At 38.7% G+C, this 16,707-nt stretch overlaps 1 protein-coding gene across 2 annotated transcripts in view; it reads right to left on the bottom strand.

Moving 5' to 3' along the window:
• The window catches only part of Nell1 (neural EGFL like 1), a gene marked incomplete at its 5' end in the record, with an annotated part of 791,721 nt that overhangs the window by 28,612 nt on the left and 746,402 nt on the right, over positions 1-16,707 (bottom strand). Inside the window, 1 exon segment of one of the 2 annotated variants that reach the window (XM_005401727.2) lies at positions 14,938-15,078. Within the exon segment in view, the coding sequence (XP_005401784.1) occupies positions 14,938-15,078 (141 nt within the window). 2 annotated transcript variants of the gene reach the window in all.

The raw sequence follows: 16,707 nt of genomic DNA, 5'->3' as shown, positions 1-16,707 counted from the left end.
CCATCATGGTGCTATTCAAAAACCAAGTTTCAGTGTAAATAACAGCAGAGTCAGACTGCAACAGAACTCAAAAACCTCACGTGGCTATTATTTATTACCATTTTTCATTAATCTCCTTATTGTAATCCCTAATTTCTGAGGGGGTAGTCAAGGTCTTCCAAATACTCTACTTTAGTAGGAAATTTAGGATAATAATTTGGATCACTACCTCAAGAAGAAAAGGGCCTGCTGAGAAAACTAACACATTGATTTTTGGGTTGACCTCTTATGGTTGTATATGAGACAATTTCATCTTTTTCTTCTCTTCATATTTTTCTCCCTGTGGAACTCTAATCAACTGTTTGTTAAAAACATGTCTTCAGCTGCCTTGTATTTTGAAATAGATATTCTCTGGAAGAATTAGAAACTTTTCGAGGGTGAAGGGGAAAAGGAAACACAGAGTAGAAGATGAACCCACTTTGCTCTATACTTTTGAGAGATAAGTTCTCTCTATTTGAGATTTGTCATGCTGTATTTGTTATGCTGATGGAGGTAAAACAATATAGGCTAAAATCTGGTTTTAAGGAAAAGGAAAAGAAGCCACAGGCAGATTCCACTCATGACCAAAAAGTAATCAGACCCCTGTGGCCAGACACAAGCAGATGATATTATTCACCACATTCACTGAACCATTTAAAAGAAGGAAATCCTCATGAGCATAGTGTCTAACAGAGCAAGACCTCATCCCTTGGATCCCTAGGCCAACTCCAAACCCCTTGAGCTCCGCCTGGGGAAAACTCAAAGCCTCCAGAAGAAGTTATTGCTGTTCTAGCCAACAGCAGAATACAGGGTTTGTCTCTCACCGTCCGTGCAGGAGTAGTAGTCTTAAACCCCTAAGTGCCAGTTAAACTCGGACGGGGGCATTTCACATGGCCCAAGCCCCTACTCTTCAAGCTTTCTGTAAATTCTACCTCTCCACTCTGTTCAAATCCTTGCCATCTCCTCTTGCTACTTTCTCACTGTCTGAACCATCTGGTCACTTCTGCACCAAGTGAAGTGGAGTTCTCTTATGTCACAGCTTCTTTATGTCCTTACTGCATAGTGTATTACTAGTTAAAATCTGTTTTCACCACTGTAATTCATTTATTAAGAAATATATATTGAGCACATCTGATATGCCAGACATCACTGTAGCAATAACAAATACACCTGGAAAGCATCCTAATCTTGGGAGGCTAAGTTTCAACAGAAAGAGGTGGACAGCAGATAATTTCTTTAACATATCTTCCACGAGGACCAGCAGATGGTTTGGGAAACTGTCCCTGCCTTGTGCTCATATTGAGTTAACATTAATTCATCTTTATGAAGCATGAATTTCTCTTTTCTCTATTATAACAATAATAATTTACTAAGCAGTCACTCACTATGATTTTCAGAGTTCTCACAATCCTCTTAAAAACATGACCTTATCCCGAAATAACTTATAATGTTAGCGTCACCTTCACTTAACCTATAACTAAGACCATGTAAATGGTCTTTGTTTGCTGAGTATTTCTACCCACAGGGCAGAAAAGAATGAAACTCGCATCTAATAATCCTGCACATACACAAGCAGAATGCCAGAAGTATAAAATATATTTGATGTTTCATTTTTTCATAATTTAAAAAATTTGCCTTGTAATCTATAATTCAGTTAGGAATGTCTTCATAGACATCATTTTGCCCTCTAACTATGGAGCAAAGTAAAATTCCTCTCCTAGACATGTGCAGTGTATTTTCAGCAATGTGTGTAGCCTCATATACCAAGTATTAGGATGAATAAAACAGGGTAAATAATTTTCCTATGGCCAGCCATATAGCTAGTGAGTTTCGAAGTCAGGCCCCCCTGTAAGTATTCAGACCTCAGGTCAAGTTTTTCCCATCTCATTACACGATGGTCAGCTCCCAATTCTGTAGGAAATAAATACAGGGATATTGTTCAAAGGGTAAATGTAAATCTCCAACACTCCAACCAACACAGAGATTCTCCAAATACTTACTGATATTTCACATGTATAGAAGGTAGTAATTCAGTGATGAACTCAGGGACCCGACAGAAACACTGCAGATGAGTGGAGTAGCAAAAATTTCATCTTTGTTTCACAAAGCCACTTGTTTACCCCTCTCCATTTTTATTGCCTGGACCATTACCATAGCATCTTAGTGTAAACTTACCTAGGTTCCTCTAAAGAGAAGCTGGATTAATATTCTGATCATACACTCACTATATTAGGAATTCCTAATTATATTAGGAATGTTTTCAAGCAAAAAAAGTATGATGCACTTTGAATTTTCCAAGATTATAGACCTAGGAATTAGTACGAAACTTGTCTTTCTACCCATATCTTACTTGTGTGTGTCCTGAGAAACTGTTTCAATAAGTCATTTTCACACTTAGAGAAATGGTTATTTAGTGTGTGTCAAAGCGAAATTCAGACCCATTCTTTTCTTCAGTTTCACTATAAGTAAAATGAAAAAAACCATACTGCACTTGCATGGATGTTGTAGAAGTCTAGAACAAATCTAAGACATAGTAGTAAGGGGCTGGGGATTTAGCTCAGTGGCACAGTGCCTGCCTGGCAAGCACAAGGTAGTGAGTTCAATTCCCGGTACCGGAAAAAAAAAAAAAAAAGACATAGTAGTAGCTTGATAATGACTATGTTCAATACCTGGTTAATCCTGATGGCTTCAAGTTTCTCTAAAGCATCCCAAGCACAAAGAAAAGCAGCATGCAAACTTCTCAGGTGCAGAAAGTTACACTGACTCATAGTAAAGGAGCTGAGATTTCCTTGGAAATACCTCGACATTGATACAGCTATGTTTTCTCTTCAAATAGTCACTTATATAAACAGGTATCACATTTTTTGCACAAAATAAATAGTTCTACAATACCAAGCAATATATATCATAAAATAAGACTCAAAACTGTCAACGCCTCAGTTTAGAACACAGTACCTTTCATCGTGCGGTCTCTACATCTATTCCCAGGCTCTGGTATATTCCCATCTGTGCCACATGCATCTATCAGGCACTTCATCTACATCGGAAATCTTACCATTTTTCATCACTTCAGTTATAACTTTGCCTCCAATCAGACTGTTGTCATTACTTTGAATATTTCCTTAAAAATATATTTTGTTTGGAGACATTCGTTCTCATCTTTCTGATTGTTTCAGTGAATATATATTTTCTGTGAAAGAGCTGCATACATGTTGCCACTCCAAATGCTCTAACCCCAAAAAGAAATAATTACTTTTCCCTAGAGTCTCTATCTTTATTTCTAAAGTATCTAACTTAGGTCCACACCCTCACTTCCCCAATCTCTACCCACTCCTCCCTGCTCTAGACTGGAGTGGCTATGTCTTACTGTTTCTGTATCCCAAAGACACAGGGGCTTGCCCAGTCCTGACTCAATAAACGCTGCTTGAATAAGTGAATCATGGTGATTTATTTGACCTGAATACTACAGTTTAAAATCCTCTGCTCATAAACCCATAGGTAAAGACCTCACAGCAGCATGAGTAACCTCAGACTAAAATGAAAAATTCGATATTTATCTCGAAGAAGTTATAGACACTCATCTCTGAACTGTGGCTCAGACATGACCTTTGGCTCTAAGACATTTAAGCCAGAAACTTCTGTAATGAAACAATTGCTCACACTGAGCCTCAGGAGGCCGGAAGCTGAGGACTACATGGAACTTAATACCAATAAGTGCCCAGGAACTGAGAAAAGAAGGCAGGTGATTCTCCCCTGAGGCTGAACTACAAATCCCAAGGCAGAAACACTGCAAAATCAAATCAGAAAGATGACAGGAAATATCCAGGCTGAATTCTGGTACTTTTCGTCCTGGTTCTTAGATTACTGAACACCAGCATTATTTGGAGATAACACTAGTAAAAAAAACATGGCTCTACTTCCTCAAAAAGATTCAGGCACGCATACAGAAACAAACTTGTCTACAGTCAGGTTCAGAGTGTTCTTAGGTCTTCTGAAGGCTTTCAAGTCCCAAGTTTTCAGACTTGAGTGGGCACCAGAATTAGTCAAAAGAGGTCCATTAAAAGATTAATCACTGGCGCTTTCTCCAGAGTTGAGGATTCAGTAGGTCTGGAGTAGCATGGAACATCTGCATTGCTATCAAGTTGTCAGGTGCAAAGCAGATCTTCCCAGTTTGAGGATAACCCTCCCGACACCATCACCATATGCTACATGAAACACTATGTTCACAGTCAGTGAAATAAGTTTAAGGAACTTTCTTAGGAATGTGCCTTCTCATCCTGTTGTCACTCAGTAGAGACTGCAAGTTATTCAGAAAGAAGACTATAAAAATGTCACTTAAAAGATGAAGAAACATTCTCATGATATAAACTTAAGGATCTTATGCCAAAATCTAAAGTGTGTCTACTCTTATTCATGTTCCGAACGGCCACATATGCAAGAAAGAAGCCAGAAAGAGAAACAACCACACTGGAAAGCACTACTGGGGGACAATGCCAGGCTTTTCCTTGTGTATTATTCACTCCTACCTCTGACTCTATTTTTTTTCTCAGAATTCCCACTGGGCCTAGTCATACAGCACAACACTGTCACCAAGATACTCTGACATTCTGAAGCACACCTTGCTGTTTATAACCCCACAGTCCGAAATTGCACCCGGCTTCTAGAGACAACTTCTGAGTTGCTGTGGTCCCGGACATGACACTATCAAGGCTCAGATCTCTATGGCAGAAAGGAGTGCAACTTTTTCACTGTCATGCTTTAAAGATTGAGATTAGCCTGGTAAATTGAAATGAGATAAAGTATCCATTTAGCTTAGGGACAAATCAGCTCCACCCACCATAAGTCTAAAGAATAGCACTCAATAAAGAATCAGCTGTGTTGAGTGATTTACATTGTAATGACCACATCAAAAAAGAAAGTAATAGACCAATCAACATAGGGAGAAATATTTTCCTTATAAGAAAGCAAAAATTCTGACATTTAATGAGGAAATAGTGTACTTAACAAAGGTTTGCTGTAACAGTATAAAAGAAACCTCTTTGGAAGCAGCTCCTTATGCAATGACACTGAATAAATAAGGATTTAACTCCTAGAGTAGGTTATTTTTATTCTTGACTTCTCAAGACATTCTGCATTGTGCCAAGTCCACAAAATGCCTAGGAGAGAAAGGGGTGCTAAGGCTAAATAAATTTGGAAACTTTAGAATGTATAGTAAATGCTCAGTCTCTTTGTTCATTAAATAAATTGCTACCTGATAGAATTCCCCTGAGGAAAACTGAATTAGGAAATACAAAGATCCTAGAAGAGTGCCGGAACATTAAATCAGGAATCATTTTTGTACTGTTAATGTTTATTTTTATTATTATACCTACAAAATATATAAATCCTTTCATCATTCATGTCCACATGCCATCTGCTAGGACTTTCTTTTGATCTTGTCTGACCTCTTTTTCTCTAATTATCCACATATTTGAGAGTGTTGAGGACATAATTTTACAACTAGTTATAAACTGTACCAGAGGGCTTTCTGGTTTCTTCATGTATATTGAATTTTGTTTTTAATCTGGTGTTTTAAAATCCCCAAGTGATGAATCCTTTCTTATCACCCCCGCAGTCTACCTTTCTGTTAAACACACTGTAGGCTACTTTTATAACTATAATATTTATATCAACACTCCAATACCTGAGAGGCTTATTTAAAAGTAGCTTTTTAACCCTTCTCCTATTTATGTTCTACATGAACTCTTCACCTAGAATAGAATTGAGGCCCCCAGCGTCCTGTACAGTGTTCTACTTCAACTTTGGGTCCATGGTTGCTTTCTCTGATCCTGGGGTAGTCACAGATGCCATTATGAAGGTGTTTAAACAACGATGATACTGTCACTGAGGATATACTAAACAAGGTTGAGGGTGGTTTACGAGATAGTCCCCATTGCTTATTTGAGGTCCTTTTCTAACAGGACCTCAAATGCCTGGTTTAGTTTCAAAGTTCAGTTGGAAAACAACATACGGGCTTTCTCTGTCAGTGCAAGTAAGTTGAAAGAAACCAATAAAACTTGGATGCAATGTCCTCTGTTCCAAAGTCACATTGGGAAGTATTCAGTCCCCAGATGAGGAGCTGCATTTGGCTTCCCAGAGGTCTCCAGATCATATCCTATCCAACTGTCTTGGTTACTTTTCTCTTGTTTCAGAGACAAAATACTTGATGCCAGAAACTAAGGAAGGAAAGGTTTATTTAGCTTACAGTGTGTAGTTTCCAGTCCATACTCACCTGGCTCCAAGGCAAGTGGCACACGGCGAGAAGCAAGTGGTGGAAAACAGCAAAAGCAACAAGAGTCATAAGGGAGGAGCAGCAGAGAGCAAGCCTCTTTCCCTCCCTCACATTGTATGCAGGCTGCCTGGCCCAGAGCAGGTGTAGCACTCACACCCATCATCCCAGCACTGGACCATGGATCATCCAAAAACTCTAGAAGCCCACCCCGTGACTACATGAGGCTTTGGGAGACATCCAGCCATCACATGAAGCCATAACACCAATCTTCATGCTGGACAGGTCCAGGTTTACAGATCCATGGCTGGACTTGAAGGGGAGTGGGTAGCCTTCCAGAGGCTATGATGGGACTCAATTCTCCCCTAATTTATCAGCTGCAACTGTGTGCAAATGTTTTTTCTGTGTGGTGTAGATCATTCTCATTAGATGTTTGAAAATGTTCTCAAACTTTCCATTCTGTGTTTGAATGATTTTGGTCTTTTCCATATCCATTCCAATCCATGGGCTGGAGATATAGCTCAGTGGCACAAGTGCCTGCCTGGCAAGCATAAGGTCCTGAGTTCGATTCCCAGTACCAAAAAAAAAAAAAAAAGTATACACATTCAGATGGTCTCTCTGTCCATCTGAACCCACTAATGACATCTGACAATGATGTACCATAGAGTTTAAATCCTTTGAGTCACAAAGTTATGTTCCCATACTTTGCAAACTGACTCTGGTTAGATGTAACTCCGGAGTGACATCTGGTTTGGGGGGCCCTCTGCTTATAGATAATTTCTTTACTGCAAACCAAACAGAAAGTTCTTTAGAAACAAAGGTAATTCAGGAAATCAACACTCTCTCTCTCTCTTTCTCTTTCTTTTATATATATATATAATATATATATATATAAATTATATATATATAAATTATATATATATATATTATATATATAGTCATGAAATGTGAGGGGCACTGCAAATGAGTCCTTATTGCTGCACAAAGAGACACATTCACAGGTAACCCAAAGTTGGTGTCTTTACTTCTGCCCCTTAACTTTTTAGTTTGAAATACCCTGGTCCACAAACATACTTTCTCCACCCTAGCCTGTCTATTTCCTGGGACAGAGGAAAAACACATTTGAGATTTGCTGTCTGGAGAATTTTGTATGCAACTTTCTTTGCAATTAGAATAATATGTATAAATTATGAACTGGCTGCTATGATATTCACAAACACTTTTGTTTAGTCTCTTGGTTAAAATATTCATTTACATATCCTTATTTTGAAATAGTTTTCTTTTAATAATTTAATTGCATCTATACATCTCATATATGCTAAATAAGTACTGTTAAAATAGAGGGCATTGACAAATGGATGAAACAATTAAAATTCTATCCACTGTCATTTTTTTAAAACTCTAGCTTCAGCATATTGTTTCTTTTTTCTACTCTGGATTCACATCACCAGACATGCTAAGAAGGAAATGACATCAGTAGGCATCACATGGTATTATTAGCAAGGCTGAGGTGCCATCGGATTAACTGTCACAAACCTATCCCCTTGTCTTACTGCCTGTTGCCCAGCAATTTTGAGCCCCAACATGCAGTGGATAAAATGCGTCCCAGAGCTCACAGGTCATTCATATTATTGTAACTCTCCATCTGGACCTCATGTATTTTCTCTCATTTTCTGTTGGCCTTTCTCATTGACCTCTAGTTACTCTGTGAAATGTTTCCTCCACCTCTGGATTCAACCCTTCCAAAAAGCATTAATTACAATGTTGATATGTTAAAAGTAGAAGCTCTGGGATTAAACACACCTGGAATATAGCCTGTGGGGCCAATGTTCAGCTGTGGGAATAGAGGCAATTTATGTTAATACTAGGGCACTTATCTTCCCCACATTTAAGCTGGTGATGGTGAGAAGGCTTTCCTCCTATAGTGAGTGTGAAACTAAGTGAGATAATACATGAAAGCACCCGGTGTGCCTGGTACATAGCGTTGGTGTCAAGTTAATGATAATGAGCAATACTTACTGAGCATTTAAAATAGAAGCATTAAGTATTTCTTCCTTTCTGACCTTAATTAATCCCCACCATTACTCCACAGCAAGCTATGAGGTTGGCACTTGTATAAATTGCTCAGAGCAGCTCCCAGCAAAAAGTAAGCTCTCAACAAACGTTAGCTCTTATTAGCATTACTCTTACTGTCTTCATTGGGAAGGTGAGGGAATTAAGGCAGAGGGAGATTGAATGCTAACAACTTTTATCTGATCCTTGCCAGGATAATTGTATATAAGAATATTTTATTAGAATAAAATTCCAGTGCAAGAATTATTTTAATCATTGCACATTATAAGAAGTAAGACAGGTTAAATATCTTGCCAAGTGCTGCTCAGCTAGAAAGTAATACAGATGAGATCCGAATCCCAGCTTTTCTGGACTTAATATAATTCACTGGACTTAACATAACTCTCCCCATTATAACTCACTGCTATTGAACCAGGTAAAGCTATGAAGCTCAGCCCTCAGTAAGCTTTGCTCCAGGAAGCATTAGCCTAGCTATCTCCAGGTTCTGTTCCTTTTATCACCATTTCCCTAGGAACTAGGTTATGGACACAAAGCACAGATTCAAAAATCTTAGGCCATTTCAATTACCCTGACAGAGCAACTGGTTACAATCTAAATGTTCCTCCCAAGAGATTCCAGCGGGACTTTCTTTGGTTGTTTTATTGCTATTATATTGTTAGTCTGCCTGGTGACAGCAGCTAATAATAACTAATACTTTAATATTAATAAATGTTAATCATAATGAACAATTTATTATTTCTTGTCCCAAGGTGACAGCAGTTGCAGCAGTTGCCCTGACATGGCTGTGCCATTCATAATAACTGGAAGGCAGACACTTGCATCTGGGAATTGGCTTCACCCAAATAGGTCCTGTGACGAAGGCTGTCATGGGAGGCTGAGAGATGCTGCGTTCTTTTAGAATAACTCTACATCTTCGTAGTGGGTTTTACTGGGATTTAAAAATTTTGTTTGATGATAAAATTAATCCATGAACAAGACGACAGCACAAATCTATAAAATATATCAAAAGACAATTTTACTGAAGGGATAAAAAAATAACTAGGAATGTTATCAAACAATTAGGAATGTGATCCAATGTGATCTTGTAAATTCTGTAAAACAAGATATAAATAAATGGCTATGAGGACATGTAAGAGAGAGGATATATTTTTAAAATAATAATATTAATTTTAAGAGAGAATGTAGGCCAGAGGTTTAATGCATTGGTGGAATATTCTTTCTAATCCCTTGGAGACTTTAAAAAAGATCCCAGCTCAGGTTCAACCCCAAAGAAACTGATTCTGAACCACTGCAATACTAATGTCTCATAGTAGGTCTCGTTTTTAAAAGAATAGGCTACCAGCGATCTACTGTGAAAACAAGTCTGAGAATCCCTGGTTTAAGGAGTAGGATTTCATAAGGATTCTGACAGAGGAAATGGAAAGGGGGAAAGGATACAGGAAGGGAAAAGGGGAAAGAGAATGCGGCTTTGGGAAAAGCAGAACAGAGACTTGCGTAGCTTGAGTACCTACAGGAAATATGAAGGAACCAGGAAGATAAAGATTCATATGCAAGACCAAGATCACGGATACAGAAAGACATAGATGGAAGTCTGAATAGTGTTTTAAAAATATGAAAAACACTGTTCTTTACCCATGCCCTCAGTAGTTATGTTAACTTTTCTGATTTCTAAATGGTCCAGACCACCATGTCTAGATAAAAAAGTAACGTCCACATTAAAACCGCACATTGTTGACTACCTCTACTACAGTATCAAAACACAGCATTAAACAAAAGCTCACTTTCACACCTTTGAAAATACTAAATTTTTTGCTCTTCTTTGACCTTAACAAGATACACAAGCAAATTAGATGGCAAGGAGGGAAAAGAGGAGAGAAAGAGGCAAGTTTCTCAAGAATGGTGATCTTATTTGCTACTCTAATACCTAGAACCATTCATTTCTTTAATCATATAACCTATGAGGTATGATTGAAATACATGATGAGTACTTAAATCTTAAAAATTGTTACAGTGAAAGGCATAGCACTACTAACTCCCTGAAAAATACTTCCTGTTGCTTCAAAAGCACTCGCCCCTTTGCTCCTGCCACTGTCTGAAGCAGTGTTGGAAGTCTTCTTTGTGATTGTTATTCTGAGGTGTGATCCAACGACAGTGCCATCCAAAGGAAAGGAAGCTTTGAAAAACCATGATGTGTGTCTTCATCTACCTTATTCACTGGGTCTGGCAAACTGCAATTTATGGCTTTTTCCAAAGTCAAAATGACCATGGAAGGTAAATGGCTTAGAACAATGAGATCTCCAAGGCAGAGTAACTAAAGACACCCAGGAAAGAGGGCTCCAGAGCTGCTTCCGAAAGTGGCAAAAATAATGAAGTAAGGTTGTTCAAAGCTGAGAGTGGGAGTATGTTTGGGAGATAACTGGCAATTTGCCTTTTACTATAATTCTTTTAAATTTCGTCATTCATTTTTTCCTATATATGTGTTTGCCGTTCGTGTTTCTTCATCTGACAAGGGTAAATTTGAGCTATTTCTAGGTAAATGGATGCAACTTGAGACCATATGCTTAAGTGAAATAAATTGGACTCATGTGTGTAATCATCGCATTGTCTCCCTGGTGTGAGAAACGGAAAGTAAAGATAAAAATGTAGAATAGGTATTGTGAAATGGGAAGAAATTGTTCAAAAGGAAAGAGGTACCAGGGCAGTGGAAAGGGGAAAGGAAGGAAGGGAAAAGGGGAAAGATTATTTAAAAAAAGATAAAATGGAAACAAAGCTTTGTAAATAGGGAAGAGAAGATGGGTTGAAGGGAGGGGAGGGGAGATTCAGAACGAAGAGAAATCAAAATGTATCCATGTACCGGTACAAATTTCCTATGATGAACATGATTATTATGTACATCTAAATGCACCAATAAACTTAGTTATAAAAATTAAACATTCTCCACATTTATTAATCACACCTTGTATTTTAGAAGAAAAGGACAAACTGTAAACAGTTTTTCTCATAAAATAATAAGTCTTACAGAAGTCCTGTTCTTTCTGGTATCAGTAATTCTCAATATGTACTGTAACAACCTGTACTGAATTCCATACAGCAGGTCCTATTGCCCTCATCTGACAAAAAGTGGCACGAGTGACAGAAGACATTCTTCCAAAAGCCTGAACTGCCTCATATTTATATTCTGACACCACTGTCTGGAGGAAAAGGATAGCTGAGTACATGCTGCAAGACCATTTTTTTAAAAAGATTGTTTTAGATGTTGCTTCTCCTCTTAAATGTGAGCATTAGTGGCTGATGTCAGCTAGGGCTTATTTTGATGTGCTAATTTTCAGTGCCACTGAGCTATGTTATTATAATTCAGAGTATTTCAGGTCATAAATCCCTCAAGAACAAATACCTTCACTTGTTCATAATTATGTTCCCCAAAGTCTTCATGCAGCGTTGGTATTACGTTTGTTCTCAATAATAGAATTCATTGGTGTTGTCATATGTAACAACCTATGTCAAACCAAATAGAAAATAAATGTGATCTTTGTGGTTCTGAATGTCTGTACCTTCCATCGTTTCACACAGGTCAGGCAGAGTCTATGATTCATCTGTGTTATTCTAAGGGCTGAAGGTGCAGTGCTGAGAAACAGACAAAGTCTTTGCCCTTGAGGAACTTGTAAGTGTGTGGCAAGAGAAAATTACGTGGATGTTCATGTACAATATATTTGAGAACTTAAAATATATATAAACAGTATATTTAATGAAGTGCCAGAGGAACACAAAATAGTCAGAGAAGGCCTCCCTGAAGAAGCAATATTTGATATGTGACCTAAATAATGAGATGCCCAAGCCACAAGACAGACACTGAGGGCTTCAGAGAGACCAGCAAAGGCAAACACCCTGAACGTGGCGGCAGAGAGGAGCTCCTCACTGTGTTCAAGGCATGAAGAGAACAAACAGGCTAACACCTAGGAGATGAATCCGAGAAGTAGGCAGAGACAGCTCAGGTTGAAGGTTATGTGGAATGAGAACATTTATTTACATTCAATAGATGGTATTAGGTGTCACAACATGAAAGGGGCTTGATCCAATTTAGGAGGTCCTCTGACCCATCAGAATGCTCTCAACTACCAAAGAAACCTCACATGATGATCAGATGTCTGTACATATGAAGATATTTACCATGGACTTCTAGGAATTCTGATGAATGATTACCCAAATTAAAAATGCTGTCAATGAAAACAACTCTCTTCCTTTGTTAAGATGTCTGGTTTGCTGAGATTTTCCTGTGCAGAGCAAGGATCAATTCACAGACAAAGTCGTTGCTTCCTCAGTGCAGGAAGCACACGTGTGCACACACACACACACACACACACACACACACACACACACACACACGATGCCACTCAACATGGCAGAGAAACCAGCACAGGGATAGGTGCTATGCAGTGTGACTGTGACATCTGTCATCCTAATGGTTACGTTTATGAATGACAAGGCACTGGGGATAACTGTGTCAGAACAAAAGTGCACATGAGGGCTCTCTTTGGCATTTCGATGTAATGGACCCCCTGTGCTAAGCTTGAGACCTAAGCTAGCCTCAAACCAGCTGTGGGGCGCTGAGCAAGGCATCATCCTGTCTGATTTCTTTACCAGTCAACAGGGCTTGATCACATTTTCTTGTTTATTGAACATCAACTACCAAAGAGTCTCACAGGAAATATAGAGGAAAAAGTACATTTCCCACCCAAAGTCTGCTCAAAGAGCAAGGAAAGTGCATGATAGTACAATGAGCGGAGCTACTGAAATTTACACCAGGCTACAAGGTCTAGAGCTGGCAGAACAGAGGAGCAATTCTTCTAATGAAGACATAAAAGAATATATCACAGTGACACATGACCTAAATCCAGGAAAATAAACAAATCCCATGTCCTACCAGGAGAGGATATGCAAAGTCCCCAAGATGAAACAACATGGTCTGTCCAGATAGTTATAAGTATTTCTTTTTTTCTTGATGATTGCTAAGGAGCTGCATGCACTTAAAACCTAAGGCTCTCCCTTCTTGATGTCAAATATAATTGGTAAGAATTACAATTTTATTTTAGACCCCCAGTGTTAGTGTCATATATTATATTCTATCTCCACAGCCATTTGATCCAGTCCTGTTCATGTAACACCTATTCGAAGCAGGCAGCACATGCACAGGTGCACCTGGCAGGACATAATGTACGTGAAGACCCTTCGCAAATAAGAACATCTCCATGCAGTTGTGGATCACTGAAAAGAAACATGGACAGAGTAGGGGAAGAATGCTGAATATGCACGATGTTGATAATACTAGCTAACAACTAGTGAATGCTTTACAGATATTAATTCAATTCATTATCATAATGCTCAGTGTAATTCTATATAAACATTATTTCTTTTTACAAATTAGATTGGTGAAGTACAGTCTAGATAAGAATTTGCCCAAGGTAAGCGACTTAGAAGAAGAAGAAGTGGAGGAGCTGGAATTTGGCTCTGGAAGTCTGGTCCAAGGGTCTGTGCTTCTGACTGTGACACTACCTGCTGCTCCACAGTGATAGTAAGACCATGAGGGACAAGTCGTGCCATGCGCCTACTGTTCCTTACTGCATCTTTGCTCTGGAAAACCACTGGTGCAAATGTTGGAAAAGCATCGGCTGGCTCTCAGTAGCACACTTCAGAATAAAAAGGTGCACAAAGAGCACAGAGAAGGAAATTTCAAAATCAAATTCCCACGATATGATTCAGTACCAGACTTTCTGCATGCTGGGTCAGAATGCTTGCCCTCTGGGTCTACCTAGCATTGAGAATTCAAGTAAGTCCGCATGACATGAACGAATTGGACTGGCCAAGGTTCCCATGGAAACAGTCATATTTTTGATCAGTTGTTTGCATTCCATCAAAGTTTTAAGGTCTTAAAATATAAAGAACTCCATTTGATACCCACCCCCCATTCAGCTTTTAATAGAACCACAAGCAGAACAGCAATTAGAGGTGACTTTGCAGGAGATAATGGGGGTAGCTACAGCGATCATAAAAAGGTTAATGCAACTGCATTGTATAGGTAATTCAAAGCTCATGATTTTTAAATATGCAGCATCCCATTTAATCCTAATAATATGTGTGTATTATTGCCTTCATTTTTATGTAAACACAGATGAAGGATCAGAGAATACAGTGGCTTTTAAAGGGCAGAAGCTGGGATTAAACTGAGCTTTCCAGTTCTAAATCCAGCACTATTTCCTCTTTCCACAGCTGCTTCTCAACCTGTCGGAGATTTCAGAGAGTCGTCATGATTTTCCTCAGCAAGAATTAAACACCCTTAGCATATAGGTTTTGTTCTTCTGACTGCTGCCTTTTCTATACAAAACTTCTGAAGCTCCCCACAATGTAATCCCTGACTTAATCTCTAAGTTGCAGAGGGAAGAAACTTGGAGAAATTTTGCATATTGATGAATTTAACCAGAGAGTGGTCTTACTTTAACACTGAGAGCTGAGTAGACACCAAAAAAACCTGTCTGTCCTGTGCAGGCCCAGGGGGATGGAGGGCACGGCTGAAAGCTGCTTACCAATACAGGACTTCCCGGACTGTGAATAGGTCCCATCGTCATGGAAACCGGTTCTGCACTCACAATGGTACCACCCTGGCAGGTTAACGCAGCGGGAATGGTTGTGGCACTCAATGATCCCCTCTGCACATTCATCAATATCTGCCTCAGAGAAAAACACAAGCCCACCAGGACATTAATGTCTTTGACACTAACCTTTCTGTAAACACTCAAAATGCAGGCATGTCAACATATCAGTTGGAATGGTTAGTCACCCAACAAGAAAGCTACAAGAAGTGAATGCCATTTCTCCCTCAGAATCCAAGCAATTTGAAAGCTTCATTCACTAATGTTTTCTCACATACTGGACAATGAAGGACAGAGGTGATGGTTACGCAGACACTCATAACTGCAAACGTCATTTTGTCACCACACTAACTAAAAACCAAATTGAGGACAGTAGGCACTGTCTTAGAATTCGTCGTGTGTGACTTTTTTTGGATTCAGTATTTCAAAATTAGTCATTTTAGATATTACTTTGTGTTCTTCAAAGACACATATGAACAAATAGTTTGGGAAACCAGGTTAAGCAGTGTTTTACCGATTTTTCTAAGTTACAGTTTTATACTGCAAAGCTTTCAAAGAAGAATGATAATATCTGATGTTTTGCAAATTTATTTGGTGAGTCTTTTCTCAGGATACTTTTAACATTTCATGAAGCTAGTGTTCTGGGGGACACAGTTTGGGAAATACTGTTCTAATTCACTTCAAACTGTTGATTAAAGATGCTAGTCAATTAAAATTCCTCATTTTCAATATCTCCTGATAAAAGAAAGTCCTTTAGTTCAGGTTTCTATGATCTGGTTCTTTTTAAACTTTTATTAGTACATGTTTGTAGTATACAATTCTTACATTCATCATGAATTGGTAGATGACTGGTTCTTTAGAACCAGCAAATACCTGGACAGTGACAAGATTTTCCCAGAAGAAACATTTGCTTTTGAGCTGAGCTTGGTTAATTCCATTATGGAAAGAAGAGCCCCCGATTCTTATACCAGAGACTTCTATACAATTCTTCATGCTTTTATTTCTTAGAATATAGCCAGTGTTAGCTGGAAACCTTCTATTATTTCACATGGAAATACCTGAGCTGTTGTATATATGAGTTGAAAATTATTTCACATTGGGATATAAGATATAATGAATCAGATACTCAGTATCTCTTTGTTTGGTTATTCTTTTGGTATGGGGAGTCGAACTCAGGACCCTGTGCTTGCCAAGCAAGGTGCTGTGTTGCTGAGCTACAGCCCCTGCTCAGTATGTCTTTCAACAGTCCCATCTTTAGGCATCATCTCAGGGGCAATCAACTGACAGTGTCTGATTGCCTGTTCTAATTCCTGAGTTATGTAATGAGTCGGTATGTGCATTTAGTTGAAATCTGACATTCTCACCCTATGACACTCCAGTGCCAAGCAGAGAAGGGAAAGGTGCACCTGCTTATACTGTGCAACTCTAGCTTTTCCTTTTACTATCAGTCATTATCTTGCTCATTTATGGTGTTCAGCCCATATGGTCCTTTCACTCAGAACACCCCATAGGCCTCTAATTTTTATCAGTTTTCTGGACCCCGTGCTTCTATAGCACCTTCATATATTGCAGTCAGATTGTGTGTGCATTTATTTTTTTTTTTACTTATTTTAAAGATAAAAGGAGGGAAACATTAACAGACATACAACATTTTACAACATATCACAAGCACAATACAGACAATACAGAGTTACAAACAAAGTG

This window comes from Chinchilla lanigera, unplaced genomic scaffold (genome assembly GCF_000276665.1).
Source record: "Chinchilla lanigera isolate Chin_1 unplaced genomic scaffold, ChiLan1.0 scaffold00075, whole genome shotgun sequence".
Lineage (NCBI taxonomy): Eukaryota > Metazoa > Chordata > Mammalia > Rodentia > Chinchillidae > Chinchilla > Chinchilla lanigera.
This window is presented reverse-complemented; position numbering and strand designations above follow the sequence as displayed.